This window comes from Nelusetta ayraudi, unplaced genomic scaffold, assembly GCF_046127955.1.
Source record: "Nelusetta ayraudi isolate G7.1 ecotype Tasmania unplaced genomic scaffold, CSIRO-AGI_Nayr_v1 ptg000090l, whole genome shotgun sequence".
NCBI classification, from domain to species: domain Eukaryota; kingdom Metazoa; phylum Chordata; class Actinopteri; order Tetraodontiformes; family Monacanthidae; genus Nelusetta; species Nelusetta ayraudi.
Genome location: NW_027466140.1, coordinates 1683492 through 1703343, shown reverse-complemented (window position 1 = coordinate 1703343; position 19852 = coordinate 1683492). Strand labels below are relative to the sequence as shown.

General features: G+C 47.7%; 1 protein-coding gene across 1 annotated transcript; it reads right to left on the bottom strand.

Moving 5' to 3' along the window:
* Nucleotides 1-664: 664 nt before the first annotated feature.
* LOC142901888 (neuronal acetylcholine receptor subunit beta-2-like) lies at nt 665-15349 on the bottom strand. Its single transcript, XM_076046611.1, has 6 exons — nt 13488-15349; nt 6428-6573; nt 6225-6269; nt 5798-5907; nt 2997-3987; nt 665-2433 (listed from the first exon to the last, which is right to left on the bottom strand). The coding sequence occupies exons 1-6, from the start codon at nt 13537-13539 to the stop codon at nt 2278-2280; spliced, it is 1500 nt and encodes a 499-aa protein (XP_075902726.1). The 5' UTR covers nt 13540-15349; the 3' UTR covers nt 665-2277.
* Nucleotides 15350-19852: the final 4503 nt, after the last annotated feature.

Below are 19852 nucleotides of genomic sequence, written 5' to 3'. Positions count from 1 at the left end.
TACTGATAGGAGCCATTTGCCATTTGATTTGCTCTCAAGTGGTTTTGTGTGTATGTTTGTGTAATCCAGGCATCGGACAAAGACACAAACAAATCTTCAGCTTCATCCAACGCCTCGGGCAACTTCTAGGGCCACTGCACGTCTCACAAAGCAGCAGCTGTTGGATAAATAGAAGAAAGGCCACGAACGCATCTGATTTTCCACACTTGCGCTCATGTGCGAGTGTATATTTATTCCATGCTGCTTCTCTTTTGCGGCCACGCCGCCTCGCCGGCATTCCTTAAACTAACAGAATGAGAAGTTGGAGAGCCCGGGGCTGTGAGGCTGTCTGCCGGAGCCTTAATCAGTTGACTAACATTTAGCACTGGCCGAAGACGCTTTTCGCGCACAGTCTGCCGAGCGCAGACATGTGCGCTCTCAGAACCAGTTCTAATTAATTCAAGTCAGCCGGCTGCGCTTTCCAATTCTGAAAGTCATCGGCGAGGCCGAAGACGCGAGCGGTGGAAGAGGAGGAAAAAACCCTGGGGAAGCTTTTGCTTCATCTCGGTCTTAACAAGGTAATTGCGTGTTGACGTGCACGGCACGAGGGTTGGTGGGAGAGTGCTCATGTGGGATGAATGATTAATGGCAGAATGAACACTTAATGGTCGCGTAATTCATCAGGTCTGCTCATTCATTTCCATTTTATTGATCCACTTGGCAAAATAGCGGCTCCACTTCCTGTTTATCATCCAAACACACATAAACATGTTCCGCAAACATGAGAGGCCAGTAGGACGGAGAAAAGAAAAATGTTTCAGTTCATCATCCACTAAGAAAGAAAATAAACGTTATGATCCATTAATACAGTACGCCCCTCTCCTTGGCTAACATGGGCAGCAGTGACAGATGATTGTATGGACAGTGATAGTTATAACATTTCAAGAAATAATTACTGGACAACGATTCAAATAACAACTCCCCCCACCCCACACACCCGAACCCCCCAAAATATATATATCAAGCTCACATGACATATACCGTAAGTGCTGATATGCTCCCCATGTTAGTGCATATAAAAATTCTGTAAAATATTATTGCTGCTGGCTTCTTTGTTGATGCTGATGAGTGCCGCTGTGCTGGGAACAGCAAAACTGTACCTTTTAAAAATCAATCTACGGTGTGTAAAAACAGCCTGATGGTCAGTTTGGAGTGAGCGGGTTGGTTTGCGACTTCCTCCGTTGGCAACGCGGCTGCTTTAAAGCGACAGGAGCCGCTCGCCACAGAGCAGATGAGTCCTCGCGGCGAGGCGTTGGGGTAAAAACAGGCTGGGAAACCCCCATCGCGGACCCCCTCTGTTGTAGCTTCTTTTTTTTTCTTTTTTTTATCGTCCCCCTGCGCTCGTTTTCAAGGCAAATATAGATTTGTTAGGCTATGTGTAGCATTTGCAAAAAAGGACACAGGAAGGTGATCTTCATATCTACACTGAAGGGACTGATGTTCTCCTCTTGGGTGTCGGATGTGCAGCTGCAAAATGTGGCTGAGTTTCTGTGGCTCTTTTTCTCTCGGCGCCCAAAATCAACACACGTATAAAAAGAAGACAATATAGTTAACAGTAGCATTGACGTCAATGTCAGTTGGCCGTTTTGGTTTGGTAAGGGAGGCCACCTTACTAATCAACAGTGATGTGGGTCAAAGCAACCTTCAACTGGCTATTTCCTGTTTAGATTTTCTTCTTCTATATCACTACAATTTAAGTGCAGATTTATATTGATGCTCAAATAAGATTATCGTTACTTGTAAATGCTTTTAATTTTAAATTTTTAAAAAAAGTAACACTAGTTCATCATGTTTTGGGTCATATATTTATCAGTTTGATCGAAAGCTGGCGGCCATTTGCGATCAGTGTCATGCATTTTTGGCCATACACATGTTTTTTTTTTTTTCTGAAACAGAATGAAACCAATAAAATGTGACACATGTTATCATGAACCAGAATGATCTTCTACTTTGCCCTAAATATGTCAATCCAAGCTTCTCGGAGAGGCGCAGCGCACAGCTGGACATCAATGGGCGATGAAATGGGGGCAAAGGTAGAAGTAAAGGAGGGATCAGGTGGTGTTGGGAGAGAACTAAAGTGCATGATTACCTTTTTCCGGTGAGTGTGCGAGGTGCGAGGCGGACGTGTGTGTTCATGTGTTAAATTGTTGACAGAGCTCTTTTTCTGCAGGGGGCTGGGGGTGTGGGAGAAGGGCGGGGGGCACAAAGTTCTTGTCTGGGTCACGTTGGAACCAGAGTTCAGTTATGGTCCATGTCCTCGACAATGGGGGTGTTGTAACTCTGGAAGAGAGGCTGCATGAAGAGACCCACCGTCCCGATCACGCACACCAGCACGAAGATCCACAGGAAGAGGCGGTCGATCACCATGGCCACGTACTTCCAGTCTTCAATGATCTGCGTGCAGACAACAGAGATTGATGGCGCAGAGGATTATTTCTGGGCTGGAAGATGAAGGAGTGTCGCTGCAAAGTTGCCGCCATAGACTTGCTCTGGACTTTGCACACAGTAAAAGTGAGTGATGGTGACCAAAAAAAACACCGGAGCCAAAGTCTGCAAATGCTGATGTGCAACATTTTTGCTCTATGTCCAAGAAAGCCTGTGATAAATGTGAGTTGTTTAACACAGAAATGAACGTTATCAAAATGAATATCACCATAACGCAGCGTATTTAGAGCATCATTGAAAATAAAAAGGTGCAAATAGGAAGGAAAATACTCAGACCGCATGAACGATATTAATATCCCTTTATGAGTTGTTTCTCACTCATAATTAATTTTGACCTGCATTCACACAAAATCAGTGCCATGGTGCCCAGATTATGCCAGTAGCATCATGTTTATTGTGCTCATCAAATGACTTGATTGTGGAAAATCTTCGCTGTTGTTTGTGAAGACCCGGATCACAGGTCAGAAAATGACCATAATTAAGTGCTTCATTGAAACCGAGGACACACTCACCCCTTCATCGTCGTCCTCGCTCTTCATCTTCTCGGCGATGTATCGCACTCCGTCCACCGCGTCCTCCACGTCGATGTTGCACTTTAGCGTCATCCTCTTCCTGAACTCGGTGTTCTCCGACAGGTCGCTGATCCTCCAGCCGTAGCGCTTGGCCGACTCCTCGTTCACGTAGAAGGACGAGGAGGAGTCGGCCAGTCCCAGCGAGCTCCCGCCGCCTCCGTCGGCGCCGCGCAGCTTGTGGTCGGAGAGCGACTTCTGCTGGTGCTTTTTCCGGAACTTCTCGCGGATGTTGGAGCTGCCGGGCCGCCGCATGAAGAGGTAAGACGGGAGCCGGTGCAGGAAGACGTGCTTGACCCACGCCGGCATGGTGTGCGTGCTCGGGGAGCGGTGGTGCACGTTGAGCACGCACACGCTGGTGACGATGGAGAAGGTGACCAGCACCATTGAAAACATCAGGTACTTCCCGATCAGAGGCACTGCGAGAGACGTGGGCGGCACAATCTTTGAGATCAGGAGCAGAAACACAGTGAGGGCCAGCAGGACGGAGATGCACAGAGTCATCTTCTCCCCGCAGTCCGACGGGAGGTAGAAGACCAGGATGGCCAGAGAGGTGATCAGGATGCAGGGGATGATCAGGTTGATGGTGTAGAACAGCGGCTTCCTCTTGATGATGAAGTCGTAGGTGATGTCCAGGTAGCGGATGTCGTTGGGGTCTTCGTTCTTGCGCCCGGGCAGCGACACGATGTCCCACTCGCCGCTGGGCTTGAAGTCGTCGCGCGAGGCATAGTCGCTGAGCAGGATGAGGTCGATCTCGGTGTGGTCGTACGTCCAGGAGCGGAACTGGAGGGTGCAGTTCTGCTGGTCGAAGGGGAAGTCGCGCACCTCGATCTTGCACGCCGACTTGTAGATGGCCGGCGGGAGCCAGTTGACCTCGCCGTTGTTGGAGATGACGGCGTTGGAGTAGAAGGAGACCTCGTAGGTACCGTCGGCACTGAGGAGGAGGAGGAGGAGGAAGAGAACGAGGAGGTGGCAAAGAAAAAGGAGGAGGAAAAAGAGGAGGTAGAGGATTAGCATGAGGAAAAGGAGGAAGAGAACAGAGAAGGAGAAAGGGGAGAAAGAGGAGGAGGAAGAGGATGAGGAAAAAAAAGGAAGAAGAGAACAAGGAGGAGGAGGAAGAGGATGAGGAGGAGAAGGAAAACAAGATAAAAGCAAGACAAGTTGATGCTTTCTGTCTTCTGACCCCTGATTTCAAGCAAGTGTTTAGTTGGAGTCTCTTGATCCCCGACAGATATACAGACAGATAGACAGATAGACAGTCCGACCGACAGACAGACAGACAGACAGACAGACATGAATACTGCATTTTGCCGGCCAGCAACACCAGGTCAATTAACAGGAAGTCGGCGGCGGAGGAGGAGGAAGTCCTTAGAGGCCGGGACGGTGGAGTTCAAAACGGGCAGATGATGTCACGGCGAGCTTTACTCAAGAGCTCCGTCTGAGTCATCGCTCCAAGCTAACGAGGAGCAACTTCCTCTCGCCGAAGGACCCACCACTACATAGACATTTCTGAGTTTATAATTCATCAAAGTGTCTCCATCAGCGAACACGATGCCGCCGAACTTGGCAGCCGAACATCACCCTCGGCCCGGAGCTCTCGCGGCCCACTCGGCTGCGCTCAGGTGAGGCATCACCAATGAGCGACTGACTGTCTGCAGGGGCGGCACACGCAACAGTGGCGTTTCAAACTCGGGGGAGGAGGGGCCCACGCCGCCAACACGGCCGCCTGCTGCGCCTCAAATCTGCTGAGATGGATTTTTTTTTCTCTTTCTCTCTCTTCATCTCACCAAGCGTTGCAGTTGTTGCATTATAGATTAGTGGCCCATCAATTATACAGTAGGTCAGAACCCAACCATCACACCCAGCCGCTAATACTTAAGGCCGGCGCTGAATATGCAGACTATTTAAAAATGCAGAGGTCCCACCTGCTTAGAGCCACCTCAGGTCTTTACGGACTTTGTACAGTGGCGGAGGGCCGCCTCCGTTTTGCCTACCAAAGCCGTTCTACACCTGGTCTTTAGCTGACCATCTAACCCTGTGAAAGTTTAATGCTCGCCCAGTCCAGTGTTAAAGGTCTCTCTCTTCCTCTTTCCAGATCTTTATTTTTTATGCCAGCATTCCATGATATATCACTACCAGCTCTAAACACCTCCAGGAAGCAAGATATTTAGCCCTTTGTTTAAAGCTACCTCAGTGGCCTGCAGGGGGCGTTTCCTATCACATGGGAAAGGTATGAATGAGGTAACAAAGAGGGTTTTCAGAATTGGGTTTTTCTGACAGGATCAACGTCGAGTTGTGGTTCCAAAACCTCAAAACTACAAGGAAGTTCACACAGATTTGGGGTTTTTAAAAATGGCACGAAAAGAGAAAAGAATCCAAAATCTGCACACTGGCAAACTGTGAGGCTGTGAGTGACTCTGCTCTTATGTTGTGCTCCAAGTTTAAGGTTTGCACTTGAACCTTATTACTGACATCACTGCTGTATCGTTGTCTCTGGCCTTGCTTTGATTGGTATAACAATAAACTCACTCGTCTTGATGGTTACTCTGCACTATCCAAAGACTGAACCACTAAATGTCTCCATTTCTATAAGCTTGATTATTAAGTATGGTCGCCTAAAACTTTGCTAGTCCGTGAAAGGTATTAATTACCATATTACTTAAAGGATTTATAGACATACAAACATTCACACACACACACAAACAAACACTCAGAGATGATCCAGATTTTCAGCGGAGACGTACTTGTTATAGAGGACGATGTCTGGCAGCCAGATGTGTTGTGACGGAAGACGTATTTTCTTGATTCCCTCGTACTCCTCAGGGTCCCACATCAGCCTGTAGTCATTCCATACCTGATGAAGCGTGCACATGGAAAAGCGACACTTTAAAGGGCCGTGCAGTCAGAAACATATCGCGTGACACATCCTGCATGACATACATGTGCGTGACCACAACACATGTTGTGAACCCTGGATCAGGCCTGCATGCAATCGGGTAGCTAGTGTCTCTCCATGTTTACCTCAGAGCCCTGCACTGTCACAAGCTGACGCGAGATCAGATGTTGCGTGCGTGTCGTCTGCTCGCGACTGACCTGAGTCAGACAGTGTTCTGTCCTGCACAGGTTGGGACAGCATGCACATGAAGGAGGGGGCAACGAGGGGACACAAACCTGACTGAGCCAACAGTTGGTGGTCATGATCTGCTCGCGCTCGTTCTGAAACACACGGAAAGCAGACAGTTCACATCGTCGACAACATGGCTGCAGTGTTTTGACAGGGCCAAAAAAAAAGGAACAACACACCATCTGTTTCAGTATGTTCACTGTGTGTGTGTGTGTGTGTGTGTGCTGTGTGTGTGTGTGTGCTGTCTTACCACATTGATTAGCTGGGCCAGGGACACCTGGATGTAAATGGTGACCTGCTGGCTGTTGTTAACGGCTGGTCTGATCAGCTTGTTGTAGCGCTCGGGTGACAGCAAGTGACTCACCAGCCGCTCCTCCACCTCCGCACACAAGGCAGCTGCACGCAAACACGCGACAGAAAAAAAAATGTGATAACACGTTAATAAGATCTACAATGTGCTGACATTTCTAGTCTGGGAGCATCAGTCATCTATCTGTCGGGAGGGAGAACAGCTGCCTGACTAGTACCAACCAGCTCCACTGGTAGAGAAAAGAATCTGATTGAATGAGATGGGCATGTCAAAATGCATCCCTTTGATATTTCACTCATTTCATTGCATTTTTTTCTTTCCGAGCCAAAAGTCACCAAGTGTCACACGACGCCTCTTGCAGTATTTAAGACTTATTCTCTCAGACTCCCACGCCAGTCCGATGCTTCAGCTGTTTTCTAACTCTGTTGTAGCAAAAATATATGACTATAATTTATTTAAAGTGAGATAAAAAAAAAAATAAAAAGAATCTGGTCACTGATCAGCTCACTTTACTTTATTTTTCATTTTCCGTCACTGTTGCTGAACAATATAAACCATTTTTCCCAGAAAATGAAGTGATTTGTGCTCCTTTAATCATCGCAAAGAGTTTCTTTCTATCCAGCTCTATCCAAAGCAGTGAGAGACAAGCATCCGCACGGGGTGTCACATGTGAATAACGTGAAACTCTGGCCCCGGCGGTACAAGCTCACAGAGCAGCTGGTGAAGCAATGTTCAAATCTCATGCGGGGAGATTCTGATCGGTGCGGACGTGCCGCGCCGCCGCGTGCTGCATGTCCTCAGATGTAATGGGTGTGTAATGAGAGTAACAATGCATGCAATCCGCAGTCAGTCCATATGATAATAATGAGTCGCGTTCAGACACGCACATGCACGCACGGACACACAGCCAGTGAGCCACAGCACGACTGATTTCACCCTGGTAATCATCAAAGAAGTGAGTTTGACTGGGTCACGGAGCTTCGGGGCCTGTGGGTGGTTCCAAACGCCCGTGTTGGCAAACTTTAAGCAGCATTTAGGCACCGTGGAAATAATACGAAACGCCATGTTGTGGCTTGTTTGCGGGACAATTTGTCAGATGTTTGAACAGCGCACTGGACAGATGGTACAAAATATAAACATAACACAAAAAAGTAAGGAAATGTATGTTTGCTAGATTATTTCTTTGTTGTAACAGTGCTTCTTGGAAATAAATCTTATATGGTTGGAAAGCCTGTTTATTCCCCTTTTAAATGGTACCACACACACAAGGAACATGCATTTGTGGGGTGAGCAGCAGCGCTACAGTAAGCATCTGGGTTGCGACGATGAAAATTGTGACAAATCTTCTCTCTCCCTCCCACCCCCCTCCCTCTCTCTCTCTCATTTTGGTCCAAAGCAACTACAAAGAAGAAAAATTAACTAAAATGAAAAACAATGCATGTGTGGCATCATTAAAGTGCCCCACAGGAGTTTGCAGCTATCCTTTAACTCCCATCCAGTGGAGTTCTTCTCGTGTGTGAGACTCCAGAGCTGTTGCATGGATCCACAGCAGCGGCCATTCGAACCTTCACAGTGTCCCTATTCTTTACCTCCACCTGACTGGGCCCAATCTCCTCCCAGCACTCGTACAAGAGGGCAGGCTTTTTATGTCACTTCTGCTTCCACTAAAAAGCGCTTCTCCTTGTGTTCAGTCCTGCACCAGTTCTTTCCATTTTCTGTGTGTGGCCATGTTTCCCCAATGTCTTTTGTCACTGTCTTGTGTGTGTTTCATAAATAAACTAGAAAGAACGGGACAGTGTAAAATGGAAGATGACAGATATATGATAATTTCTGTTTTTGTCTTTGTTCTCTGTTCCTTCTCTCTTGACCTCAAAGAAAATATTTTTTTTTTAAAGCACTTCTGTAAACCTCTGTCTTGTCTCCAAGTTATTCACTTACACAACATCCTGCTTAGAGGGTTCTTCAACCCACGAGCTCGGGCTCCTTCATCCTTTTGCAAAAAAACCAAATAGCTATTGAGTATTGATTCTTTTGTTAAATACTCTCAAAATTTTGAAAAGGTTGACTTTAGACAAACTGTTGACTTTAATAAACCAACTTTCAAGGCTAAAGAAGATATTGAAACAGGTGGAAAAGTCTTCTGTAGGACCAGTCGGCAGCGGATGTCAGGTACACAGTGAGCGTCGCAGTGTGCAGTGACGTATCCGACAACCATTCAAGACAACATTCGACCGATGAGTCAGCAAGACTCCAGTCAGGTGAAAGGAGACTTTGTGTGGATGTTTCAGGAGAGTGGAAAATGGCAGCCAGTCAGTCCACTAAAGCGCAGCAGACGTGAAGCAGCATTTGTTCTGGGTTGAGTCATCCAGGACCTTGAAAGACCATGAGAACGCAGAGCAAAGTTGGATTCACCTTTTGTGCGTGTGTGTATTGTGTTTTTTAACCTTGTGTGTGTGTGAATAGTTTGACCAAAGCATAACGTGTAGTAAAATACAACAAACAATAGAGGCATAGACACTGTTTTAACTCCAGGTTAACACTCATACAGAAAAGCACTATTTCACAGATTTTCTTTTGGTCGACAAACAGACAACCGCAGCAAACTTATGTCCACACATCTCAAATCTATGCAGTGTTTCAATGACTATAAATGTTGTTTATTCTGCACTTTGGTTGCCCTGATTTTCAGCGATGCAGCAAGCTGTCATGTCAGTATGTCTGTACAAATACATATGTTCGAGGGAGAGAGGGAGAGAGGGAGAGAGAGATGGAAACAGACTGACGTAAAGATGTAAGCGCGAGGTGCTGAGCTTAAAAGGCAGGTGCAGACGAAAAGCTATGTGGTCAGCACACATCAACCTCCAGCAGGCCTCCCTCCAAAGAGAGGACGCGGAGACGTGTCCAGCGTCTGAGCAACAGTGACATGACACCAAACCTCCGGGGGGGAAGTCTTGGGAGAGCTCGGAAACACAGAGTCTCTGTCAGTCAGGATAAGAGGCAACGGGACGCACCAGATGAGGCGAGGACAAGCGAGTCGGGCCAAAATCCACAGAACGCTTCCCAGCTCCGCCACAATCATCTGATGACAACAAATGGGATTATGCAGTATTATGGTAATGATTGGCGCCGAGCAGCGGTTCTCTGGTGTGCCTCGATGAAATCGCTTCGTCTGGCCGGCCGCGGCCCCTTGCATTGACGCACCAGGGATGAAAACTGGCCAGCTTTTGAGGATGCGCTGGCCCCGGGGGTGGGGGTAGGTGGGAGTCTAGTGGGGGCTCACATCACACTGAAAATTAATTTAGTTAGTCTTGCTCGTTGTTTACTCCGCTGCTATTTTGTCACCGTGCTTTTGATAATTGGATTAAAGCCTCGTTTAAAGCAGGAGCTGTTAAACCATACAGCATTGAAAAGGAGATTAGGGAGCAGAGCCCTTTTTTTTTGGAAAGCAGTTTAGTTTTGTTATGAGCTGCAATCTTTGACAGGCACAGTCAAAAACCGAATCAGACCGACGGGATCAGATTGGGCAACTCAGAGGACAATTAAAAAATGCATCCTAAAGAGAATGTAATGTGATGTGTAGATTCGATTCAAATGTTTGGGGCGACCAAAAACAAACACTATCAAGCATTCCATCATCTGACATCTTGGCTCCCGCAACTATTTTTAGAGTAAAACTATGTTGATCAACATGAAAATGACAGTGCCAAGAAAAAAAAGCTCTACTTTAAATCCAAATCATTCATTTTTAGCTATGAAGATAACCAATTATTTATTTATTTTAAAGGTTCGATTTTACAGTAAAATACTATAAAACTAGAGCACATATTGACCTGCAATGGCGACCCGACTATGTTGGCTCCAGCCTTTTGTTTTCTGTTTTTTTCTTCCTCTCACGCTGGCTGCTCTCAGATTCTGCCTGAGAGCAACGGAGGCTGTTGTGCCGCCTATAAATGTAAAGGGGCTGGCACAAAAATAAAGCGGCATGAAAAAACAAGATGCGGAAGATAAGGGATGCTCTTCACGCGACCAGCAGACGGGACTTTGAAATTTTTTGCCCTAATCGGTGAAGAGCGCTGTAAGGTACGGCGCTGCGGTGGCCAAACGTAAGATAAGGCTAAAATAAATGAGCGAGTGTGAGTTTGATGCAAGACGGAGCATTAGGGAGTCTTCCGGCAGGTTTTGTGTACACACACACACACACACACCAACACACACACACTCCTGTCCAGCTCGCTGCACTCTCCACACTTCAATAATTCATTGCCGCTAAAATAAAAGTGCCATCATCTCAACAAGCAGACCGTCGACCACAATCAAAGATCATCCAAACGCCGGATCCTCGTCACAATAACCTCTGAGCACATTAAAGCCGCCCCCTCTAACACCGCACTGTCTCAAAACAGAAGATGGGTGGACGGGCCGAGGGGGACGGAGGAGCATGCGGCCTCTGACTCCTCCGACCGGCTGGCGCTGAAAGAGGACGGTGAATTATTGAATGCATCTGGGTCGACCCTGTGAGTGCAAAACAATCGAGGAGTCAGCTGTCGGCGGCGCGGTCGCTGCACCGCTGGCGTCGGGCCGCGGTGGGGGCGCACGCGGCTACGTGTCACTCATCCGCATCTGCAGCCACATGGTCCAATGAGACATTGAACATTGCTTATGCGTCGCATGAGAGCCCGATGCGTTGGCTTGGCAGGCGCCTCGCGGGATCTCGGTTTGAACGCTTGCCCTCTAAAACTTTTCACGCACAATCATGTGAGGATCAACCTGGATATTCAGGCCGTTGTTGAACTGTTCACCCTCATCGCGTGGCTCGAGAACATAATGGAGTTTCGCCGGCGGCGGGGACGATTGCTCGACGGCGTGCCGCTCAACATCCAGAAAAAAATGAGCCAACGCAGTGACTAATCATTTACTATGGAGTGTTGACTCACCAACGCTGGGCTCCCCTCGCCGAACACTTCAAACCATGGTATGCGACAGAAGGGGCTTCTTTCTTTTTTTTTAACACTTCAACTGTCTCAGCAGAGCCCGAGGAGAACAACTCTGTCGCAGCTCGCTGCAGCCCACCCACATGTAAAGTTCGGCCCAGGGGCTTCGGAGAGGCACGACGTGTGTGAGAGGGAAGTATGTGCCATTGTCCTGCAGTCCTGGGCAACGGTGCAGGCATTTCATGAGGGAAACAAGATGCATATGGCGCACAAATGGAAAACATTGGGGCAGTTGTTTCAGGAATTAATAAAAAAGTGGGGGGGGGGGGGGAGGACGTGTACAGGAGTCTGAGACAGAGACAGAGAGCACATCTGACAGGGTGGCCGTCTGGATTTAGTCACAATAAGGTGGCAGTCATGCAGAGGTGTGACTTGAGCAGTGACCGAGCCACAGTCGTGCCGCGCCTCAGCAGCAGACTGAACAGGGGTGAAAGAGTCAAAGAAGAGAGTTCAATCTGCGATGGGGAAAGTTATTTTCATAGACAAAGGTTCTTTGTTTTTGTTTTGTTTTTCAAAAAAGATTTTAGAGAGCTTACAATGTGACAAATATGGTGATAAATATTTAGCTCTATTATGAGTAAATTATCTCTTACTGTTTTGTTATGGTCCCATTGAAAAAAAATGGTACAAAAAAATCAAATCCAACCCCCTGTTCAAGAGAGTGTATGAGTATTTTGTAAGCAAAAGATTGTATCCCCATGCAAGCATCTTGAAGCTAGTCAATCAAAGCTGTTGTTGGGGCACAGCTGGTGGTCCTGTGTCAGCAATGGGCCCATTACACAAGATTTGGGTGATTGTCAGACTGTCTAAACTGCTCAGCTGTCTGAGCGCTATGGAGCCAATTTTACACCTCATCTCTATCAAATTTAGAAACCCATTTTCTTCTCAGCTTGTGCATGGATAATGTGAAACATGTTAATGTGCTGTCTCATAAAGCAAGTCAACAGCTTGTAAGCTAGCCAGCTGGCTAGCTGGCTAGCTATACCACTAAACACGAGTCAATGCCACAAACAAAACCATGACGTTGTGGGATAGTCCAATCAACCTGATTCAGGACCCTACACGGCTCAGAACCCCTTCAGCACCATGGACAGCTCCTCATGCTCACCCAAAGCCCCTGCTTCACATTTTCCTTTTAAAGATCTTAAGTCGAGTACCATTCTCTATGAGCTTATTTTTGGCTGCTCCTTAGGTGGGAAATTGTGCACAGAAACAAGCAGTGCTAGAAACTGGCCCTTTCTGACATCACACATGGTAGTAAAACCTCTCTTCCAGTCAGCTGTTTGTCCCACCCACCAGCCCTCAACCCACCCAGACCACCTGACATCCCTTTTCCAATCACGTGGACGAAACATGGTGGAAGAGTCAGTTTAGCAGGAAGCTAAGACTGAGTCTTGCCGTGGGAGGCTGCAAACACGAGGCTAATTCTGCTGGGGGTACAATGAATTGGGCCGGTCTGGAATATCATAAAATGGTTCTGAATGTGGACGCATTAAAAACTCACTTGCTTTACATACAACCACAATGACACACTCATTTAGTACCTTGAATTTACTTGTTGTTACGGGCATGATTGTCCTCAGAGGAGCAAGTGAATTCGGGCATGTTGGGAAAAATCACGTGCTGAACTTTCTGACGCAGGGAAATGCCACTATCCCCCCCCCCCACCACCACCACCACCCGGCTTGCTCTCCGGCATCACGTGTTGTCTGCTGAGTACAAATGTGCCATTCTGTCCGAAATTAAAACCCAGCACTCACGCAGCACACTACAGTTCATTAGTTGGGCCGCCTTTTGACACCATGTCATTGTAAACTATGGGCTGCACGGTGGAAAACGCACATTGTTAAATTGCCAAGATTCAGTTCGCCGACCTGGTCAGATTTACTGGCACACACAGAGTCCATTAAAGGGTGTCATGCGAAATCATAGAGAGGACATCCAAAGTGGAAGCTGTCGGATCGTCCCGGGACGGTTTTAGAAGAAGAAGAAGCAGAAGTAGAACTTACTTGCCACGGTGAGAATCAGGAGAGCCAACGCTGCTTTCACCGGGGCTGCCATCGCATCCTCCCCTCCAGTGCGGCAGACACGCGTAAACTTGGCGCTTCTCGCGCGGTTGTTGTTTTTTTTTTTTTTGTTTTTTTTTTCGTCCTCCTTTCTGCGCTCAAAGTGAAGATAAACAAGAACGTAGTGGAGGGGAGGGGGTAGGGGTTGCAAAAACAACAAGGGGAAACGACGACGGCGGAATCAAAGCCCTCTCATGGTGAGCGTCAGCGATGTTTGGCGCGCGATAGCTGAAGCAGGGGCGCACGAGTGTGCGCTCGCGGAGTAGGAAGGAAGGAAAGAAAAGAAAGGGAAGGGAAGGAGGCTGCTGCTTCGAGCCAGAGAGCACTGGCTGCACCGACGCTTCCCGGAGCTCCAGCAGCTCCAGCGGCCGCAGAGTCCAGCCCCTCTTCAGCCCCCTGCTGCCTGCTGGGCGACGCTTCCCCCCTCGGTGACACGGCACAGCAGCTGGCGCAGGGTGGGGGGGGGGTGCTGATCCTGTTATCGGCGAGGCGGCCACTCTGCAGATGAAAGATTAAACGCCCCGGTCGTCACACGCCGCCCTGCCCGCGTGCCTGCCCGCCCGACCGCGCACTTCCCCGGCCGGCCGGCCAGGCGTCACTTTCACTCCCGATCGACGCCGTTTGACACGAGAACAAGCGAAGAAACGAGCCCGAGGGGAGGCTTTGAATAGTCCGTTTAAAGACCAGCCTTATCTTGTTGGCAATCAATACATGTCCCCCCGACTCAGAATAGACTTTTAATTAATACGGACTTTTGCGAGGCTTCGGGGGCGACTGGACGTGATTTAAACTTCATAAGGAACGCACAGGGACTGATGTCGGTGAACGCTCTGGTGCTTTGCAGGAGCTCAGTGAAGGTCCGAAACTCTGCACGAAATGCATTCTGGGTCAGTTTTGCTCTAGAGATGAACTATTTGAAAAGGGGTGTGAACGTCCAGAATTTAGGCAACAAGCAAAAAAAAAAAAGAACACTAGATACTTGCAAACCTTTAAACAAGGCATAAAAAGCAATAGGTTTTTATCCACTAAAGGTTGTGAATGTTGTCATCCCCACCAAAGGTTATAGGCAGCAGCTCCGTGGTCATCATAATGTGACAAAGTGTCCTCAGCAGCATGCATGGCCTTCTGCCGTTCTGATATCAGTCAGTGTCACGTTAATCCAATCAGGTGTTTACGTTTGTCCTGGCCACAGACAGACGACCAGGTGATAATAAAAGTAAAAGGTCTGGAGGCCAAAGTGTGACATTTATCCACACAGTTAACAGTGACAGGCCAGACTTTGGTTTCTCACTCGGCAATAACGTGAGGGGGCAGCCGCAGCTGGTGGCTCACGGGTCCAATGAATGTGATAGCAAGGGATTGGAGGGTGAGTATGGGTGAGAGAGAGAGAGAGAGAGAGAGAGAGAGAGAGAGAGAGAGAGAGAGAGTGCGTGCATGTGTGTGTGTGTCCATGCATCCTCAGGCTACACACACTTCTGCGGCGTGAGTAGCCCACAGGTCCCTTTGGCGGTGTGAGTCGAGAGGAGGGCAGCAGGAAAACAAGGCCTTCCGAACGCTGTCAGAAACTACTCCTGCTAATTATTTCAGGGAGGGGGAGAGTGACTGGAAGTGAAGAGGAAGAAGAAGGAAATCCGTCCATTTTCCGTCACCGCTCATCCTCCTGCACTCAGCATCACAGGAGCAGTGGAGACCATCACAGCCTGGACATGATGCTTTGCCAGCAGAGACAAATTGAATAAGATATAAAACATCATTTGTATCTATCAATCTTATCTCTCTTTCGCTCATGCATATACAGTATATATCGTTTTTTTCAAGCAAAAGCTGCATGATACGGGACCACCCTCAAAGCTGTGCTGTCACAACAAATTGCAACACAGCTCCTGACTCGCACCTTCAACTCCGACCTCATCTGAACCACAGCGGTTCACAGGTCCATGCGTTTAAGCAATGGTAACCCCCCTACCGCCCCGCCCCACCCGACCCCATCCCCCGGGGGGTCCCGCGCCTCCAAATGCAAACCAAAATTGCGTTAGCCTCCCATCGCCCCCCATTACGGCCACACTTGAGAAACACGCAGGCAGCCGCGTCGCCAAGTCCCTGCCTGCCTCTTCTAATGAGCGCTGCTATCTCTGTGGCCTAAAAGCAGCAGGGAGGGCCCAATTTAATAAGAGCTACTTAGACCCCAGTGTGTGTGTGTGTGTGTGTGTGTGTGTGTGTGTGTGAGTGAGAGAGAAAGACATATACAAACACACGTCATGAGCATTTCGCTCCACTGGTCTGGACCCAGAGAAGCTGATGGATGGAAGATGATCATCACAAGCAGCAAAGCAGGGTGCTGCTGAAGCACTTCAGAGCCAAAAGTTATAACGTTGCCCCAATATAACAAATTCTTACCTGAGGAAGCTGTAAATGTAGTAGTAAGACTGTAGCCATTGAACTACGGCATCATTTTCCCAGTGTTTGCTGTGATTGGAAACACAGAGGACAAGGTTAATCCTCCTGCTGCACTGTCTCAAAGGCCAAGTGTGTGTGTGTGTGTGTGTGTGTGTGTGTGTGTGTGTTTTGCTCGCGGGCAGCATAGTCCCAGACGGTGTGGCCCCAGCACAGTTCCCGCTACTGCGTGAACATTAATCATAAATTCACATCACTGGGAGACATTTGTGTCTGCAACTGACAGAGTGTGATGAGACTTTGTGAATTTAAGCCTGGTTGCCGTCACGAATGGTCATTGTCCCGTTGCTGCGGGGCAGAAACGGTGAGATGACGCCCACCAGAAATGCGGAGATTCATTTGTTTCATCTTCATCATCTTGTGTTCTTGCTGCAGCCCTGCGGTACTCTGCCGCCTTCCATCGTCTTCATGACCTGCTCTTTCACTTCTCTTTGCTTTTCCACACTCTTGCTCCTCCTTTTAGTGCTCCTCTCGCTACTTTTAACCCCTTATCCAGTCACCGAGAGGCCGTATAGAACCTCCCGCTGAGATCCCAGTGGGTGGGGGGGGAAGAATCGCTGGCCAAGCTGCAGGAATCTTATCATGCCTGAACACAATTACACATTCTGACAGAGCCTGAGAGCACGTCTGCTCCTCGCCGCAGTGTCACTCTTGCACTCACCGTGGAGGAGAGCTGGATTTCTGTTTTAGGTTCACAAAAAAAACTTGCTTGAATTTCAGAACGCGTGTTGATGAAAGTTTAAAAGCGTCTCGCAGGGGAGGTTCGGGATGTTCAGGGTGGTTTTGTGCACATGCATGGCCGCGCTGAGTCCGTGGCAGAGCGTCCTACACATGAACCGTCTCGTGTCACCTTCACTCCAGGCCCACGAAGATTCCACACTTCATGTTATCTGCCAGGCAAACACCTGCACGGTGGGAGAAATGTGAAGGTATTTGATAAGCAGCACTCCTGTGTCACTGATGTTTTTCCTCTCGGAGGGAAGAAGCAGGAGGCAGCTGATGCAAAAACCTAAAAGAATAAATAAATAAACGCAAGCCGATGAATGCAATCGATCAGCAGCACATAGATACAATTAACTCACTTATTGTCAGTTAACCTTTTAGAAGCTTTCAAGGCCACAACATCATCATCTTCAGACAGCGAGGAGAAAAAAAAGTGTTGTGTCTTTTTGCACAGCGAATGTAAACATCTGGTTTCAACTGCACATATTCATGCTTCCTGTCTACCAAGCCAAAAACTACAACAAAGCATAAATTTAACATGTATGCAAAGTGCTTAATTTATAATGAAGCACAGATGCAGTAACTTCAACACCAAGTCAAGTTTGTATGTGATCAAAAACACGTAGAAAAAAGAAAAACATTACTCGTCAGCATTTCTATGTATTCTATTTTGCAGAAAATGCAAAAACCAGTGCAAGACCCATTTTTGGTCACAACCCTATCACAACAAAGCGCTATGTGGTGTATGGGAGTAAAGGGCGATTACTGTATGTGGATCATTGAGATTTATAAATCAGATTTGGATTTGTAAAATTACTGCGGAGACATACATTCAACCTAACAACACAGACAAGAGCAACAATAGATGTGTAAAATCACATCTGTCCATCAGATGGAGATATGACTTTATCAACTGGGTGTTTTTAAATCGGTAGAACTCATCCATGGAAATAAAAGGTACCATATGTGCGCCCGTATTGTCCATGGGTGGACTGAGATGCAGGTGTGGCTTTAAACTTCACATTTCCAGGAGCACTCACACGGACATGAACACTCATGAATTTTAGAATGATCCATACTAGCTTTTCTGGGTGAATCACTCGGGCAGCTTTCAGCGGCTGAGTGCTTCCATAGTAGCGACGGCACTGTGTCAGTGGATCTCTGGTTTCTATTGGTTCGGATTTGTTGATCGCTATAGTAGCGATGAACTATTTTTAAAAAAGCAGGTTATAGCTAATTTGTCAACTATTAAAGGTGTCGCAGATTGAGGCACGAAGAGGAGGTGAAGCAGTCACAGACCTCAGCAAGAGGGCAAAATAATCTGACAGATGTCAGATATGAGTTGAAAGTATAGAAACGCTACACCAATACTTTGTTTTCAAACCTTTGCGAAAGGACTTTGATTCCTTCTGCATCAACAGGTTGCACAGACTGTGCATATGTGGCATCATTAGTCACTGGTGCTGAAATCCCACGGTCTTGTTGAACAGCTGACCGGCACATGGACACCCCCGGCCCCCCACTCTGAGCCCAGCACATCCCGTTGCATCGCATCACGAGGAACGTAGATGGAGGGAGTAATTATCTGGAGCAGAACGTACAGCATGTGGAGGAGGCGGCCAGAGTCCGCGAGCGCCGCGGCCGACTTATGGCGCGTGGCTGCGGGGTTCGAAAGATGTGGGGCGCGGCGAGGATCCCACGGTCCCCTCCGCGACACTGGGCGTGTGGTATGAAAATTGTATGAAAAATTGTATGAAAAGTGTTTGTAGTGTGAAAATGTTTACATTTTTTTAAATTTTAATGTTTACATTTTCACACTACATTTGAGCAACGTGCAATTTTGTTGAACCACTTTAAGGAAATTGCATTTTATTGCGCATCTTTGATTGAAAGGAGTTTTCATTCTGCAAATGATGGGGGGGGGAAATAAAACATGTAACGTGTACGTTCACTCACCACCACACAGCAGCATCGAACAGCAGGACACCAGGAAACTGTCGCATCAGGCCACGATGGAGCTGCAACCCTTCAAGGAAGCAACAAATCACACTCAAGTCAGTGAGCACACAGCAGACAAGGGCACAAAATTGCCTAAGCCAAAAGACTTGACTTATTGCATCACTCCAGTTGCTGTGTGTGCGTGCGTGCGTGTGAGCTTGATGCCCAGCTGCCAACAACAACAACAACAACAAGTACAGCATCACGGGAGTCTGTGTGTGTGTGACCTTCAGTATATTATCAGCCCTCGGACTCCCTCTTATCTGATTTACAAAACTGATCAATGTCGAACATCCTGGAAGCTTGTGGGGTTTTTAATTTAATTTAATTTTTGGTTGTTTTTTTCTGGACGAGGACATTGATTGTGAAGCCTGCTCATTGATTTTTGGGAGAAAATTAAAGATCTGACAATGAGCCTAGTACAGGATTGATGGGGCTGTATGTATGTGGGAAGTGTGCACAATGATGTCAGCATATCTGTTAAGGTTATATGTTGTTGCTCGGACGCACTTTAGAAATCTTAAGTCAGAATTCCTGACTAAAAAAAAAACCCACCGACTCTAAATTGCCGGATCAAATATAAATGAGTTCCGCTGATGACGCGTCACCAAGGATATCAACCAGAAACAACCAGGATATCATAAAACAATCATTTCTGAAGTCTAACACTTGCTGCGTGTAACTTTTCCAAATCACCTCAAGACTCAAAACTGCCTTCACTGTGTCCTCGTGTCTGTTTCGATCTGTCACACAGACATACGCAGGCAGAGAAGGTCAGAGGGACAAACACGACCTGTTGGCAAAGCTCGGAGTCAGCGGGGGCCAGATGTGTTTCTCAGATGTGTTGGAGGGACGCAGCGGCTCGGCTGCCCACACCACAAACAGGAAGAGTTTCGTTTTCTGCGGGGAAGTCATCAGAATTCTAACTGGTCTGATCACAGCTGTGATTATCGTTAATGTTCCTTTAAATCTTGAAGTTTTTAGACTAAAAACAGATGCGGGTCCCCTCCGTGCATTGAGCCGCAGCGTGCGACGTACATATCGCACTGACCTATGATGCCTCAGCACCTCGGCTCCCTGTAATGGACTTGATGAGGCTGCCACTGACACTCAGACCTCAGCCAAGCACTCGC

Coding starts and splice junctions, on each gene's coding strand:
- LOC142901888 (XM_076046611.1), bottom strand. CDS start 13,539: ATGGCAGCCCCGGTGAAAGCAGCGTTGGCTCTCCTGATTCTCACCGTG. Junction 6,574..13,487: donor CCTGATTCTCACCGTGGCAA/GTAAGTTCTACT, acceptor GTTTGCGTGCAG/CTGCCTTGTGTGCGGAGGTG. Junction 3,988..5,797: donor GACATCGTCCTCTATAACAA/GTACGTCTCCGC, acceptor CCTCCTCCTCAG/TGCCGACGGTACCTACGAGG.